Source organism: Oryzias melastigma, linkage group LG10, assembly GCF_002922805.2.
Source record: "Oryzias melastigma strain HK-1 linkage group LG10, ASM292280v2, whole genome shotgun sequence".
NCBI lineage: Eukaryota > Metazoa > Chordata > Actinopteri > Beloniformes > Adrianichthyidae > Oryzias > Oryzias melastigma.
In genome coordinates this window covers 7,906,202-7,923,039 of record NC_050521.1, presented here as the reverse complement: position 1 = coordinate 7,923,039, position 16,838 = coordinate 7,906,202, and the positions used below count along the sequence as shown (strand labels likewise).

Genomic DNA, 16,838 nt, shown 5'->3' with positions numbered 1-16,838 from the left:
TTATTTTTCAAATTTTAATAAAATATTCTTTATTTTACTTTTACGTGAGTTTTAAATGTTTAAGAACCTGATTAAAGCAAAAATAATCACAAACTGAAGCTAAACTTAAGATTGTCTAGATATGTTTCCAAATGGGACAGTGAAAGGATGTTAAAGGTAGAGCCATGAGTAATAAAGTAGAGGAAAACCTAAGAAACTGTTTGGAGAAAGAACAAGCATAGAAATACACAACAAAAACGTGGTTGCTAAATTTATAAACTTTATGCTAGGGCGAAATGAGCACCTGGTAGCGTGGCCGAGCGGTCTAAGGCGCTGGATTAAGGCTCCAGTCTCTTCGGGGGCGTGGGTTCGAATCCCACCGCTGCCAATTACGTTTTACAACTCTCAGTTTATGCATAGAAGTATTCCACTCAGATAAGATTTAATTTTAACGAGCATTTATCAAAAACAAATGGGAGTAACTTTGATTGTATATATGGAAAAATATGTTGGACTATTGATGAGTAGTTATAAATAACCAAGCAATCAGCTAATAAAGAGTGCTTAATACTCTTATCCTAAATTTTACATAATTACCATGCATCAAAAATGTGCATACATATCCATGCGTCAGTTTTGCACGGACAAAGTAATGATAAAGAAATGCATTCATGGGTGGAGGTTGTAATGAGTAAAATTTCCCTCCTGTAGTTTAATAATTTTTAATGTTATTAATATGTGCCTTGCTTCACAAAAAAGTCCCCGTTTGACAAAAATATTAACAAAAACATTAAAGTTTACAACAGATTTTTGGGTCAATTCCTCACAAGATGGCGCTGCCATCCCAGTTAAAGTAGTCGTTTCCTTGGGGAGAAATCCAAAACAAAACAGATTCTGCCGACCTTTTTTCAAAAATATGATTCTTTAGTTTCCTATCAAATAAAACAGTGTTTCTCTCACTTTTATCAAACAAACCATTAAAAATCAATCTCCCTCTATTTTGAAAGTCACATATTTAAACTGATTAAACACGAAGCTTTTCTTTTGAAAGTACGCTATATTCTTCCGGGTCAAATTGACGTCACAACTCACAACACAAAGCTAGTTTGCTAAAACCTGATACTGGCTTGTGTCATGTCAAAAGGTTCATTTTCATTACTTAAATAATCATTTTTTATTTTTGAAAATGTCTGGCTTACCACCCGGAGACCCGCAGCTGGTCTCAATGATCGTCAACCATCTAAAAACTCAGGGTCTGTTTGACCAGTTTAGGAGGGAATGTCTGGCAGACGTTGATACAAAGGTAAAGAACGGATTTACCCATAACACATCTGAAACATATACCTGAGACTGTCGTGTATAGCCTGTCCTCAATGTGTTTTATTTACATTATTTTTAAATATATTGGTTTTAGATTTTATTGTAAGAGTGGACTGTTTTGCACGTCACTTAGCAAAAAGTAGTACATTTGTTTATTTAATTAACTTGAGTATAAGCATAGCAAGTATACAGTAGATTGTGTACAGGTAGTATAGAAAGTATACTAACTGAATACTTCTTCAGACTGAATTGAAACATTTTAAGTTTACAAAAGATAATGAGAAAATTCGGAATACTTTTAGACTAAGGAGTTCTTTAAATGCAAACTGTTATTATTCTATTTTTTTCCTTTTGCAGCCTGCTTATTTGAACCTGAAACAGCGAGTTGACAATTTTGTCTCTAACCACCTCTCCAACCACACATGGAGCCCTCATTTGAACAAGAACCAGCTGAGGAACAACATCCGACAGCTGGTCCTGCAGTGAGTGAAGGACTGCACGTTGTCGTCGTCTCTTATTTCCCCACATGCTCACAACAGTCCTGGGATTTTGCAGATCTGGCATGCTGGAGCAGGGGGTCGACAGGATCGTGGCCCAGGTCGTGGACCCCAAAATCAACCACATCTTTAGACCGCAGGTGGAGAGGGTGGTCCGTGAGTTTCTGTCACCGGGCAGCTGCTCCGAGGAGCCAACCACCCCTTTGCCTCCAGCAGATCTCAAGACTGACAGTGGCGTCCTTGAGCAGGGTGCGTATCAGTCTCATGCATTCATCAACGTCTATTTTAAGACATTTTCAGAATTATTAAAGACCCACTCTGATCATCTTTTGATCTGTTGTTGAAGATTCTTAGTGGTCGTTTAATGCAGTTTTTTGCTAAAAACTTTCTGTGGAGCAGCAATAGTTAATTAGAATTGTTGGTACGGAGTACGCCCGCCCCCATTTCCCATCACCCATCTGTTTACACGCTCTCTTGCTGGTTTACAGCCCCTCCCACCCCCAACCTAGGGTAAGCGATGTAACAAATAGGCTAACGAGATTGTTACTATTCAGCCGTACAGTACCTCAGGCGAGGAAAACAAAGATGCTCATGGATCTATTTGTCTGCAATTGGATGAATCAGAATGGGGCAGAGCATGGAGCTTGTGGCCTGTCGACTGTGTAGTTGACATACTACTCTTTTTCAAACTGTATTTTTTCTCCTGATTTAAAACAATTTGAGTCAAATATACTCAGAAATGCAATTTTAATCTTTTTTTTATTTATATATTTTGTCCATCATCGTCAAAATGGCACAATAACGTATTTAAAAAAACAATTATTTGAATGGGTCTTTAAACAAAGACAATCTTCTGCCTTAACTCTATGGGTATGTTCTGTAGTTAGTTTAAAATTCTAGAAAATTAAAGGAAATCTCAGATTCTCCAAAGGAAGACGTGAGACTCAATCTTAATTTAAGCGTCTTTTTATGTTTGCAGCCTCATCTTCAACTCCAGTTGCGTCCACCACTAGTGATGCTATGTCCATCCTGGATACCATAAGCTCTCTCAACCAGGAGGCCAGCGTGAGGTCCAGCTCAGCAGTAGATAAAAGCCGTAGAAGCCTAGCTTTGGACGACGCGGCTCTGCTGGTCGACGAGAACGGCCAGGATGTCGGCGTTGAAGACGGGGAGGAAAACCAAGACAGAAAACCGCCGGAGGAGCCGCAGGAAATGATGGAAGTCTCAACATCGGATGTGAAAGTAGAGGAGACGGGGGAGTATACGGAGCCTGGAAGAGAGGGGTTAGCGGAGGAAGTTAAAGTAGAAGAGGAGGCGGGTGGAGCACTGGAGCAGACGGAGGAGGAGAAACCTACAAGTAAAACTAGCGGCAAACCCTCAGAGGAGAAACCCGATGATGAGGTGTTAAAATCTAAAAACCAAGCCAAGCAAAAAGCCAAAGAAAGAATCAAAGAGGGTAAGCTGCTCTTTGATTTCTGTGTGATCGCCTCCTTTATTCATAATAGAAGAAGATGGCAGAATTTTTGTTTGTATAAAAGTTTTTGCTTAAAGCGGTGAAACAAAATGATACAGTTGATTGTGTTTTTCTAGAATATTCTCTGGAGGACTCTGACCTGGAAGGACTGAGCGACATCACTGTGAGCTCTGTCCACACCAGCGACCTGTCGTCTTTTGAGGAGGAGAGTGACGAGGAGGAGCAGCCGTCTGATTCTTCAGAGGAGGGAGAACTTTCCCCCGATGGTCCGTGATGTCACCACAGATCTACGTAAACTCTGTAGGTTTGTTTTTGAACTTGTTTTTTCTACATATCTAGATGACGGCAAAAAAACAGAGAAGAAACACACAGGCGAGGAGCAAGGAGAAGAGGACAAAGAGCGCAAACCTTGCCGGAAGGCTTACGTTCACAAGCCCTTCCTGTACTCGCGTTACTACAGCGACTCGGACGATGAGGTCACTGTGGAGGAGCGCCGCCGATCAGTGGTGGGTTTCTGTGCAGCTGCAGTGCTGATGGGAGTCTGAACAGAAACATCTGACGCTTTCTTTCTGTGCACAAACTGTTCCAAGGCGAAGGACAAAGAAGAACGGCTGCTGAAGAGGCAGCAGAACAGAGAGCGGATGGAGGAGAAGCTGAAGCAGAAGGCAGCACAGGCTGAACAACAAGGTTTCTGTCTGCACAAAGCTACATTTTACTTTTACTATTTTAGTTTTTTTTAAATTCTTTATTTAATATTTATTTTTTGTTGATGGTTTGACCAGCACGGGGCTTCATTTTTGCCATTGTATTGTTTTCTGTGAGAAAATAATCTCTAAAATTCTCCTCGTTTTATTTTTGAGTGTAAGCTAACTGCATCCTTTATCCTGAATGTGTTTTTTTTTCTACAGATAGCAAAAAGCTAAAGAGTGCTGACTCAGCGGGGCTGGAGGGCCCCAAAGCCAAGGAGGCCCGTAAAGAAAGGAAGGTCCTTGAGAAAAAGATGGCTCTCAACCGGAAGAGGAAGCTGGACTCCAGGTGTGCCACCTTCACCATTTTTCAAGGGTGCTTTGGGTTTAACGGATCACTCTTGATGCTTCTGTGGTGTTTATTGTCTAAGTGTGGATTTGTTTGTCACCGTTTCAGGAAAGAAGGAGATGTTTCAAGCAAGAAGAAGGGAGAAACAGGAGACATGTCCAAGAGAGCGGTACGAGATCATCAAAACAGATTAGAAAGTTTATCCGTGTTTGTTCAATATTTGAAACTTTTTTTTTTCCTAATAAGGAAATCAAACCGTTGACACTGAAGACACCACAGCCTAAATTATCAAGAAACCTGTCGGAATCAGCAGCGAGCGATGAGAGGCACAGACGAACCACCATTTCTGAAGAGTCCAATGACACAAAGAAGGCGACGGAGAAAGCCGTCACACACGCCTTTATTCTGGAGCTGGAACAAGGCTCCCAGGAGGCCCTGAAGCAGCGCTCGTTTGGGAAATTCGACCGTCCGTCTCGCAAAGAGCTTCATCCGAAGGAACGCAAAGACAAGGAGCAGCGCAGCCTGTCTGACGATCGCGTCAAGCTTAAACAGAAGCAGGAGAAGAGATCTGAACAGCAGGTGGATGAATTTCAGCACAAGGAAGGCGCTGCTGCTAAAGGCTCGTCTGAAGAGAAGGCTGAAAAGAAACTCAAGACCAAAAGTGAGAAAAAAACGGCTGCAAATACAAAAGATGGGAAGGTGGCTGAAGCTGTGGTTGAGGATATAACCTCTAAAGAAGCCAAGAAGTCCAAAGGATCTGCGGAGAAAGACAAGGAAAAACGAGAAAAAGATAAGATCAAAGAAAAGGAAAAAGCCAAAGGAGAGAAATCTTTGGTGAAAGCTGAGTTTAAGCAGCTGCTTTGTCCAGATTCTGCAGGCTCCTCTGAGGATCGCTCCGACTTGGAGACGGGTCCAGACGGCACCAAAAAGAAAGACAAGCACTCCAAGGAAGTGTTGAAAAAGTCAAAGAGCCACACCGAATCTAAACTGAAAACAGAGAGCGAGAAGGAAAAGACTAAACTCGATCAAGACGGCCAGAAGTCACACAAGCCGAGCTCTGATCCCGACAAAGAAAAAAAGGTTAAGGCTGCAGAAAAAGGAAAGATCCTGGAAAAATCAAAGACTAAATCTAAAGAAGAGGCTAAAGCTCAAGTCGCTCCTAAAACAGACAAGAAAACTCCATGTCTAGATGTTAAAAACGCAGGACTTCCATCTGTGAGCAAACCAGAAGCAAAAAAAGACAAGAAAAAAGACGTGAAAGATCAGCTGAAAGCCTCAGAAGAAGCTCCAAGCGATAAATCCGGCCTGAAGGCTGGAAAGAAAAAGATGGTGAAGAAGGACGTTACAGAGAGGAAAGATGAAGAAAAGGTGCAGCCCCCTGAGAAGTCTGACAAATCCTCCAAGGTTTCTGCTTTGACCTCTGTGGCAGACGATCCTCCACAGATTCTTCTTCAAGACACAGAGTCCATCACCTCTGCGGGGAGCACGCAGCTTTCTGAGCCGCCCGAGGACCACGCAGAGTCACGCCTCGAGATGTCACGCCTGCCGGCCGAGGCCGACGCCCTCCTGACGCTCATGGACGTCTGCGCCTCCGCGGAGGCCAGACTCCCATCCTACAGCAGGAAGGAGGAGGAGGCGGTACCGGAGGCGGAGCTTCAAGATGCCGACATGAAGATGAAAGAGGCGGCGCTGACGCTGCTGTCCATGGACCCCGACAGCACGCTGACCTCCACGCTGATTTGCCAGGACGCCGCGAGGGAAGAGGAAGAACCGGCGAGTCCGCTGGAAGCTCCTGCAGCTGAAGAAGAGCCACTTCCTGCTCCCGAAACCCACCTGACCATTCCCGAAGCGTCAACCGCTGCTCTGCAAACTGAGAGTGGTGCTGAGGAAAACACAAACGCCACAGGTTTGTGGGGATGTGTGAATGTTCATGTCACAGTGAACAAACGCTGAGTTTGCATGTCTTCACAGACGAGCATGAAAACTCCGAGAGGCAAACGGAGGCAGCCGGGCCTGACCCGTCACTCACGGACGCTGCACAGGTAAGCTCAGCCGCTGCCTGCTCAGGTAACTTTTCTAAAAAAAAAAAAAAAACCCAAAGAACTGTCCATAAAATGAGAACGTTCTCCTCTTTATTAAGGAGAATGCTGATATTCCAACGTCTTCCAATCAGAAACAGCCAGAAGATGTTGAAGTTCCTGCCGAATCCCAGCCGGATGACAAGGAACCAGGTGATGAAGAAAGCAGTAAGTTCACTTTATTTTTACTTTGCACTGCAGGGATGTTCTATTTTTACTATTTGAATCAAATTCATACTTTCTTTCCTTTAGTCTTAGTGGCAGACGTTGCCTCAGAAGAGATCACGTCTAGCACCGGATCAGAGACGCTGGATGTTGTTCCAAAAGACACAGAGAACGTTTGTGAAACTGGCAGTGAGTCAGGTGAGTTCAGAAAAAACCCGTCTTTCTAGGACGGATGTTGCAGCTTTAATCCACTCTGAGTTGATTCTCTGTTGTGCCACAAAGATCAAAAAGAGGCCGACGGTGCCGTTACAGAGCCAAACCTGACAACGGTACGTGTTGATTCCTGCTGCTCATCACCTTTAGCGGCTTTTAGGTCTGGATCAATAACAGTCCTGTGATTTGTAATCATAGAGAATGGAGGCAGAAGATGATCAGAACCAGAGAGAGATGGATGCAGGCGATGGTAAGCTCTGTTCTTGTATAGTTGGATCAGAGATCTGCAACCTGCAGCTCCAGAGCCACATGTGGGTCTTTGGTTAAAATAAAATTGTTTAAAAACAGTTTAAAATGTAACTGTAAAGGAAAAAGTAAGTAGTAAAGTAAAAAATAGGGATTTAACTTAAACTTGATTTAAGTCATTCACAAACAGTTGAAGGAGAACATGAATCATTCAACAAGGATCCCAGCCGTAATTCTTCAGCATCCTTTGTCGTTTATCAACGTCATACTGACACATTTGGACTGAATTTTGAGCTTCATTTATCACAGAAAATCAATTTACTGTCACTTATCATAACCAGAATTAAAGCAATGTTAAGTTATAATCCACTGGATTATAGAGCATATATTCTATTTTTGAACAAAATCAAGGATTTAAAGTGTGTCTCATGGTTTTAGGATATGGTAGGGGGTCACTTACTTAGCTCTGATTTAGTTTTTGTTGGTTATATTTATGAATTTGTTACTGAAATGCACCAGAAACAGTAAAATAAACAGTTTTTAAATATTGATTTTTGATGACTTTACATTCCCTACTGCATTTGCTGCACTTCCATGATCCTATGGTGTAGAATGTCTTTTATTTTGAAAGGAAGTCATGCAAAGTCAAAAGTTATAAAACTGTTTAATATTTTGGAAAAAAAAGGAATATTTCTTTTCATCTTTATGTTTTATTTATGCAAAAAACACAATAGTGTATTTAAATGCATCGTGTCAATAACAAAAACATAAATATAAATCAGAACCTTTTTTTTCTAAAGGGTGAGTGAAGTCTTATGTGGCTCCTACTGGGTTTTGGTTGGCCAGAAATCAACCCAAATGGCTCTTGAAGTGTTGAAGTTTGCACACCCCTGAGTTAGACAGTCACAACGTATTGAACTGAAGTTAAACATGTTCAAATATGTTTTTTCCACAACTAGTGGACGCTCAGAGGGAAGGAGAAGAGGATGAACGTGGAGCAGAGGAGAGTGACCTGCTGACAGTAAGTCTTCAACCTAAAATCGCTGTTTTTAACATGTTTTAATGGCATTTTTGATGATGAAAGACAAATGTAGAGTAAATTTTGCTTAAAATTGCATTTCTGAGTATTTTTTTATTCAAATTGTGAATCAAGAGCCCACAAAAAATGCAGAGAAAGCTTGAAGCTAGAAGTTACTACAGAAAACAACCTTAAGCTCCATTCTAATACATCCACTTGCAGACAAATAGATCCATGAACGTCTTTGTTTTCCTCATCTGAGCTGGAATCTGGATCAAAACTGAACGACATAAATAAATCAAAATAGATCAAAAGAAGATCAGAGTGGAGCGTTAAATGTTTAGTTTTCCATTTCATCCACATTCCTCTTTTGTATCATTGTGTTTTTAGATGGAAGCAGATTTTTCTGAAAGGACAGACACTGTTGCAGCACCTGAACCAGAGTTCCCACAAGACAAAGAAAACAGTGAGTCTATGATTTTCTTTATGCTGTTGTTGTTTATATGCTCTCTTCTGTATTCACTTTTTAATACAATACAATATGGTCATGTTTGTTTTTACAAAAGACTTGACTAATTCAGGGCCTGAACTTCTCATGTCTACTTACTGACTGTTAAATGTTGTGAGGATAACCATTAAAGGGGCCATATCATGATTTTCTTAAGCCTTTCAGAGTAAATTATATCCATATCTATGATCATATATTACATTTGGACCACTAAAAAACAAACACGAGTCATTTCTGTGGACCGTTTTAATACCCCGAAGTATAATGACTTGATCTCTGAAGCTCCGCCTTTCGCTTCTGGTCAGTCCCGCCCATTTCACGACGTCATCCTTGAGCCTGCCCATAGACCGTCAATGAGCCTCCCCGAGCCTCCTCAGTTTGCCTGCACGTGCCCGCGGTTCGCGCTTGTAAACGAACAACCTCAGAACTATTTTTAAAGATGGATATGGAGATTGTGGAGCCTTACATTCTTGACCCACAATCCCATCTGGAAGACACATTGAATAGTCACTTCATGTGGCATCCCTCATAAAACGTTTATGTTGTTATCATGCATCCATCCACACACTTTCACAGTTAACCAAATAATACAAGACTGTCTGTACGCAAGGCGCGTGGAAGTTGTAGCATTAACTCGTGTGTTATACGCTTACAGTATACTGCAGGAATGTTGAACTCAATCGCACAAGAGGCTAAAATCCAAAACACACCTCAGGTTGTGTGTTGAACAGGATAAATATTTATTGAACACTCTAAAACTACAGTTTTAAAACTTTAAAACCGTAACTTTTTAACATAATTATGAACTAGATATATAGCATTACCTGCGACAATGCTAGTGTGAATGCTGTAAGCTGAAGTTGACTGCTGAAAATGCTGAAATTGATAGCTGAAATCAGTGAAGCTACTAGCTGAAAATGCTGAGCTGATAGTCAGCTAAAATGTTAGCAAAATGCCAAATCAGCCTTAAAATGAAAAAAAAAAACTTGGGTTTTCCAAAGCATGCAGCTGAACAAAAAACATAATCTCTAATTATCTAAACTCCAAAACAGCCTAAAAAACTATATAAAAAAAGTCTAAATTAGCAAACAAAAAAAAACAGCTAGCATGTAACTGAACAAAAAACCTAAATTCCAAAATAGCCCAAAAAACTGAAAAAGCCTAAATTAGTCAAAACAGCTAGCATGTAGTTGAACAATTAGCTAATCTCCGAAACAGCCTAAACAGCTATTTAAAAAAGCCTAAATTAGCAAAAAACAAACAAACAAAAAATAACAGCTAGCATGTAGTTGAACAATTAGCTAATCTCCGAAACAGCCTAAACAGCTATTTAAAAAAGCCTAAATTAGCAAAAAAACAAACAAACAAAAAATAACAGCTAGCATGTAGCTGAAATATTAGCTAATCTCCACAGAGAAAGGGAGTGTGTTCGTTGTAGTCTGGGGGCGGAGCTTACTGCACAGATTGTTCCTGAAGGGGCGGTTCACATCATGCTGACATCAGCACTTTAAGACCCGCTCGTTTTGGTGGGTATGGGAGGGGCTGCTTTTAGAGGATTACTCTTAAATGCATGAACGGATCAAAATACCGCTTTGTGGTTCTTTATAGTGAGGAATGATCAGCGCTTAAAACCTCAAAAAGTAGAATTTTATGGAATGGCTCATGGAAAAATCTTTTCTGAAGCTTTGTTGAGCTCCACCTTGATTCCTTTGGATTCCAGATCTTACTTTATACAAACAGGTTTTTTTGTATTTGTTGATGTTTTCCAGGTGAAGTCTCAGTTGAAGACATCCAGGAAGAGGAAAGCAGCTCCGACCGGGCAGCAGAGGTAACTGTCTGCCGTCTGAAATCCAGACTGCTTCAACTTTTATGTTCTTTGATTTACTGTAATTTATTAATTGTTAACAGGATCAATGTAATTCCAGTCCACATGGAATTACATTGATCCTGTTAAGGGTTGAAAAGTTACAATATGTTAAAGATTTAGTGTTTAAGCATTACTGGCGACGTCTCAGGTATTAAAGGGTTAACCCTTCTGTTTTTCAGGAGACGCCAAGTCAACTAAAACCGTCTGAACAGGAAGACACACCAAATGAGGAATCTGGTCTGTGTTTATTTAGTCTTTTGAGTTCAAACATCTTTTTTAATAAGTCATTTTAATTACACAATTTCAGATCTTTTCTTGGTTTTATGTTTCAACTGATCTTATTTTGAAATTTCAGCAGACGGACATGATGAAAATGAGACTGAGGAGCTGCAACCTTCTGCAGTAAGACATTTCTGAAGTTTGTCTCACATTTTTACTTCAGGAATTCAATAAATCTTTGTATCTTTAGGAAACTGAGGAAGAGAAAGGTGTGGTGGAAGTCCAAACACCTCCTAGTGAAGGGATATCTAAGCCTGTACAGGAGGAGGAGAGTGACCAATCAGAGGAGCTGGAGAAGCCAAAGGACTCTCCGAGTTCCTCAGACATTCCTGTGACCTCATCAACAGTAGACGATCTGACGACAGATGGAGGTAGAACTGAGGACGGCTTTGAAGAGACGCAAGCAGCAGAAGAAGAAGAGGTTTGTCGGGAGAATTATTAAGTGGACATGCAGCAGTTAAAATTCTGCAAAAAAATATTTTGTAAAAGGGGAATCCTGATTATTTTTTACATTTTTTTTTAGATACCTGAAGACGAAACTGAGCCGGAGAGAAGTGGAGCCGAGGTCGGGCCATTGTCTTCTGGTTCTGAGGACCATGAAAGAGCAGAAAAAGTAGAGTCCACAGAGACAACAGAGATCTGTGAGTCCCCCTATGACAATTAAAAGAAAAATTCACAGTAGTGTTTTAATTATGATTAAAATAATAGATAATAAATAACACAACAAATGCACAAAAAAGGAAATCTATGTAGCATCATGGAGTCTAATAGCTGACAGGAAGAAAGATCTGCTCCTTCCTGCAGCGAGGTGTCTGAGTCTCTGAGTGACGGAGCTCCTCAGTGTATCCATGACCTCATCCAGAGGAGGATGATGATGAAGAATATTGTTCAGGATGATTCCAGTTTCTATAACATCCTCCTCCCAGTCATAAACTCTAGGGGGAATCCCAGAACAAATCCAAATGAAATCAAACTTTAATCAAAAAACACTTCTCATGCATTATGCAGCTTAAAGTGCTTCACAAAAACAGGTGTTACAGTTAAAAACCCACCCTGACCTGTCCCCCACTCACAATGAATACTATTACTAATATATTACTATTCTATTAATATAAGCATAACTTCTAAAAGTTACTTTTACAAGAAAAGTTACAAGAACAGGCTAAAGTTCCTTCCTGTTCCTGTCACAACAGCTGATTGTGTAAACAATGCAGAGCGCTCCAGACCCTGAAGTGGTGAAAAACAGACAAAAACAGCTGTGAGCATACCACTGGATTCACAAAAAAAGAGATAAACAAAACAAAAACAACTAAGCTGTCACCAAGCTATGATAACTGGCAGCCCACCACGGTGCTGGTTAGGAAAACTAACAGGAAGTGGATGATCTCCTTACTCCACATGTGTCAAAGTCAAGGCCCTGGGGCCGGATCTGGCCCTCCAGATCATTTTATTTAATCGTTAATAACGGCCAGATGTTATCTTGCACTTATTTCTAGCTTGTATAATTTGGTCAAAATACATTTTTATGGAGAGTAAAATATTGATAGTTATTTAAGGTTTAAGTTAATTTATACTAGAATAATATTCCTGCCTTTTTATTATTCATAATTATGTTAAGAATATAAGGTTTTTAAAGTTTTAAAATTTGTCATTCTGCTAGCTAGAAGTTCTATTACAAATGTTCATTTATTATTTACCATAAAAATAAATGTTGTGAAATGATACAAAACAGTCGCTAGCTTTAGATTGATATGGCAAAATCTACAAAGTTTTTTTTTTCTCCAAATTTTAGATTATATTTACTGATCCTTGCTGCACAGCATCCATCGTACAGGCTAATAGCACCCCCTACAGGCGGGGAGAGAAAACAGCAGCAGGTGCAGACTTGGTATAAGCACTAGTTTGTGAAGATTTCATCTCTGTCTAATCACTGAAAAGATAATTTTAAATATATTTTTATAACAAGATATTTTTGTAAAAAAAAAACTCAAAACAATAAATTCAGCCTTTTTTTAGTTAATCTGAACTTTTAACAACCTTCAGGTCAGTCAACCAGGAAGAGAAAAATGTCAGAGGAAACTGAGGAATCGGCTCAGGTGAGCGTCTTCATGGATTCACACGTCTCTTCTCTGTCCTCTGAAGTCGATGGTTGACGTCACGGTCTGACTTGAACTGTCTTACAGGAATCTCAGGCTGAAAAGGAGGTGAAGGAGCTCAGTGCTGAGGGAGGAGGAGATAGTGGTAAGAAAGAGCTTCAGACAGTAGATCATAGCTGATAATGGAGCCTTTTCATGTGACGTCACACATTGTCAGTCATGTGCTTCAGGTTTATATGGTTTAGAATGACAAAGCTGACAGATGAACGCTGTTTAAAGCAATTTTCGTTCTAAACCTGAACACTGGAAGTAACCATGAAAATGGCCTATAGTTAAATACAATAGAAGAAAAAAATCTAAAATGTTTGTTCGTCTGTGTTCTCAGATCATCCTTCATCTGTGAGCTGCTCAGATGATGTAAAACCGGAGAGTGGTGCTGAGAAGAAGCCATATGAGGTACTGTCCTTCAGTCCGTCTGCAGAAAGAGGTTCTTCTTCATACAGTTTCAGCTCATGAAAACTGACCTGATCTCTGCAGGGTCAGGAGAAGCACCAAGACGACCACGAGACACCTCCAAAAAGACGCAGAGGACGTCCGCCTAAAGCTGCGCCTGTAGAAGAGTCTGGTAATCTCAAAATAAATGTATCATAAATCCAAAATCTGAATTATAAATATTTAAATCTGTTATTTCTTTTTTTAGTTGCTTGTCTTATTTTTTAAAAGCTTTTAGGGAATCAAAGTAAGAATTTCTACAAATACGAGAAGTTTCACTTTTTTTTGAATCTTTACTAAAGATCCAAAGAAAACATCTGAGAAAGAAAGTGAACAAGTTGATGAAGAAGAAGAAGAGGACAGTGAGAAAGACGACGAGGAAAGAGGAAGTGCAACCAGGGCTACGACTCGCCTGGCGTCCCGCTTGGAGGCGGAAAGGTGATTCAAGTGGAGGTCATGACCTTACTGACGAGAGCTGTTGGTTCTGGACTGAAACTGTGATCTTCAGTCATTCTCAAAGAGAATCACAATTCTATCCATCAGCTCACTGTTTCACTCTGAACAACGCTGTTTTCTTCATCTCAGAAACAAGCCGAGTAAACCGTCAACACGGGCGAGTCGGCAGGGCGGCAAAGAGGAGGCAGCGGCCGGTTCACGGTGGGTTAGTCCTCCAGGTTCTGCAGCTGCAACAAAAAAATCTTTGTTGCCCAAATCTCCAGAGCGGTTTTCCTAGCAACTCCGGGGATTTGGGCTCCTGGTGTCTGTATCAGATAACCGTAACTAAAGATCCAAGTCCACCTTTTTCATTGTAGTTTCTCTCTGAAAATGTTCCTAACAAATGTTAGCAGAACTGTTTATCAGCTAATCACTTCCTCCTTTATTTCAAAATAAAAGCAAAACATCTTTTTTAGATTGATGTGAAATGACACATTTATTTAATAAAAATTCTTTGTGTTCATGTGTGTGACGACATAAAAAGCTTCATTGTGTATTTCAAAGTGTGGAGCATTCTCCAAACTGCTCATTTTCTGTGACTTTTTTTAATTAATGAATTAATTTGAGGATTGAACATTTGTGAATTAATTATTTTAATAATTAGAAAACTAAACTGAGTGTAGGTTTGCTTAGATTCGTTTAAATGAAACACACACACAAAAGAACACATTTTCCCTGGAGCAGTTCTGTATGAAGCCGGCCTTTTCATCGTCCGTGTGAAAACGCGGCTCAGCTGTCCGTCTTCATTCCCGATTTTCACGGTTTTGTTCCTCACATCTCCGCTCTTGTAGCCCATTCTGCAAGAAATGTTTTTACTTAGTGTTAAATTCCAGAAACATGGAGGAAGTCCTGAAATGTAAAACGGCTGTTTTTTTTGTTTTTTTTTTTTAATCTCGCTCTCCCTCTCCATGTGGACAGGCCACTGTCTGTGTGCACGGGCCGACTTTTCACAAATAACCCAAGAATTAACAAATGGACTGACACTTGCTCCTTGTTTCCCTCCTGCAGGGGGACGAGGGGCCCGGCGGCGGCGAGGGGGGGCCGCAAACGGGAGGCCAGCCCTCCTGCTGCGCGAACGCGGGGAGGACAGAAATCAGAGGAGCCCGCTTCCAAGAGAGCCAAGCGCTGAGACCTGTGGGAGCAGTGGAAGGTTCAGCTCGTGCCGTGTTGTTTTTACGCTCCATATTTAAAGATGTACAGTTAAGCTGTTTGTGCTCCGCTGACCGCTGATGTTGAAGGTTCTGGATAGCATTAGACGCTCCTCTCTGAGTGCTAACCTGAGGATCTGTGGGAGAACCCCCCCTCCCTCAGAAAACTGCTCTGCACCCATATGGTTTGCATCAGACTCCATCCATTCCGTGGTTTGTTCGCCGATGCCAAGCGAACCGGAGCGGCTCCGGCCAATCACAGGCCTAATGTGCCGCCGAGTCCAGCTCCCAGATAAAGAGCTGGAATCCAGCGTCTGTCAGGGGGAACCAGACGAGCAGCAGCTGTCAGAGGAGCCCGTTAATGCTTCACCTTCATTCTGTGAATGAAGCGGCAGGTTTTCACACGCCGCTCGCTCTTCTTCCTCCTCAGCGGGATTTTTCAGGGACGAGATCTGCCTGACAGAACGTTTTATACCTTCACTCTGCATTCCTCTGGGCAGCTCTGAATCCTCAGTTTGTAGATTGTATTCTCTGTATGAACACTTTATTGATTTTGTTCTCAAATGTAAAGAACGTAAGTTTTTTTTTTTAATTAAAAATGTTGTTTTTTTAAGTAAAACCCACCATCTTTCTTTATATTCTCTGCAGTTATTTATAGAGGCATCTTGTGTTTGAGGTCAAAGAAAATCTTTCTTTTCTTTGTCTGGATGTGCTAAAATAATTCAAAAAAGGAGACAATAAAAATGAAAAATTGAGCTTCCATTAGCATATTTAGGGGGTTTAATTGCTCCACATGAGTCATCTTCATCCTGAAGGGAACGCCCGTCGCCGTTTTTCTACTGGTTGTTAAGTTTTAGCTCCTCAAAGGTGCACCTCGCTCGCTCAGGTATTTCCTGGTGTTCAGGCGCTCCGTCCAGCAGCGCTCATTAACGGACTGGATCGGCTCTCTGGCAGACGCACGGCCCGCTTTTTCACTCACAGCTTCCGTTAGATCGTATTTTTTGAAATGATTGTAGTCCAAAATAATTTCAGAAGCAAGTTTTCTGCCACTAAATAATTCTGAATATTTAAGGCTCATTAGGCAGATTTATGGGCAGCTGGCTTTATGGAGCGCCTCCTGCCAGGACCTCACATCGAGAGGCGGCAGCGGCTCGGGATCCAGGCCCTGCAGAAACTGTGAGCTGCTGTCAGAGGAGCTGACTCCAGCGCGTCTTTGTTCCTGCGCTGCAGCAGAAACACCGTGTTTGAAAGGAGCTTCTGTTTTTGAGCATCACTCCAGCCTTCTGCTTGAAGAAACCACACAAAATGAGACACGAGGGGATCTCCCTTCAAACTAGACCAGCGTTTTCTGACAGATCATTATTTTACGAATCATAGTTTATGTGTTTATTCTCTGTAATAAACAATAGTCTGCAAATTTACCTGTTATTTCACATATTTTTTTTTTGCAGTTTTCTACACTTTATGTCAAACAAAACACAACAACAGCCAATATTAAGATTGTAAAAAAAAAAGGATTTCAACCTTTAATTAAACAGCTATAGTTATTATTTTTTAAATTTTATTAACATTTAGTGTAAATCAGTGGCCATTCCATGCAAAAATTACAAAAATTAATGCAAACATAAAACTTTTTTTTCTTCAGGTACCTGTAAATACAGTAAAATAAAAAAAACAAAATATAAATATTTCAATATATGTTTGAACTGGGAGCCATTTTTTCCCTGAATAAGTCACTTTTCATTTGAATTCTGCTGTGATTTCTTCCATATTGTCTACATTTTTTTAAAAATAGTTTCATATAGTAGGCATTGGTTTGAACCTCTGATCTCACACACTCAAGCGCTCAAAAATCACGACAATAAAATGTTCTTAAGGATTTTTGTTTCCTAATTTATACCTTTTGAATAAGAAAAAAAATGAAAATA

General features: G+C 40.7%; 2 protein-coding genes and 1 non-coding gene across 5 annotated transcripts in view; 2 read left to right on the top strand and 1 right to left on the bottom strand.

Moving 5' to 3' along the window:
- cops6 (COP9 signalosome subunit 6) overlaps positions 1-1,261 on the bottom strand; it is a 14,399-nt gene extending 13,138 nt beyond the window's left edge. The window contains exon 1 of the mRNA XM_024283028.2: positions 1,179-1,261. The gene's annotated coding sequence lies outside the window, so the exon portion shown is untranslated. The remainder of the gene's footprint in view (positions 1-1,178) is intronic.
- trnal-aag lies at positions 286-367 on the top strand. Its single transcript has one exon. It is a non-coding gene; the product is annotated as a tRNA-Leu (tRNA).
- Positions 1,028-16,838, top strand: bod1l1 (biorientation of chromosomes in cell division 1-like 1). Of its 3 annotated transcripts, none has more exons than XM_024283024.2 (29): positions 1,028-1,282; positions 1,657-1,781; positions 1,855-2,045; positions 2,776-3,252; positions 3,387-3,536; positions 3,610-3,776; positions 3,861-3,957; positions 4,179-4,305; positions 4,414-4,474; positions 4,552-6,211; positions 6,277-6,347; positions 6,479-6,551; positions 6,636-6,746; positions 6,831-6,877; positions 6,960-7,011; positions 7,967-8,028; positions 8,416-8,491; positions 10,303-10,361; positions 10,580-10,637; positions 10,756-10,802; positions 10,870-11,100; positions 11,203-11,320; positions 12,723-12,775; positions 12,863-12,920; positions 13,161-13,231; positions 13,313-13,400; positions 13,570-13,705; positions 13,853-13,924; positions 14,771-16,838. In XM_024283024.2, exons 1-29 carry the CDS (start codon positions 1,166-1,168, stop codon positions 14,889-14,891), a joined length of 4,776 nt encoding a protein of 1,591 aa, XP_024138792.1. In that variant the 5' UTR covers positions 1,028-1,165; the 3' UTR covers positions 14,892-16,838. The 3 variants fall into 3 exon arrangements, with proteins under 3 accessions (XP_024138792.1, XP_024138791.1, XP_024138789.1); XM_024283023.2 differs by having other exon boundaries at positions 6,446-6,551; positions 10,759-10,802; XM_024283021.2 differs by having other exon boundaries at positions 6,446-6,551.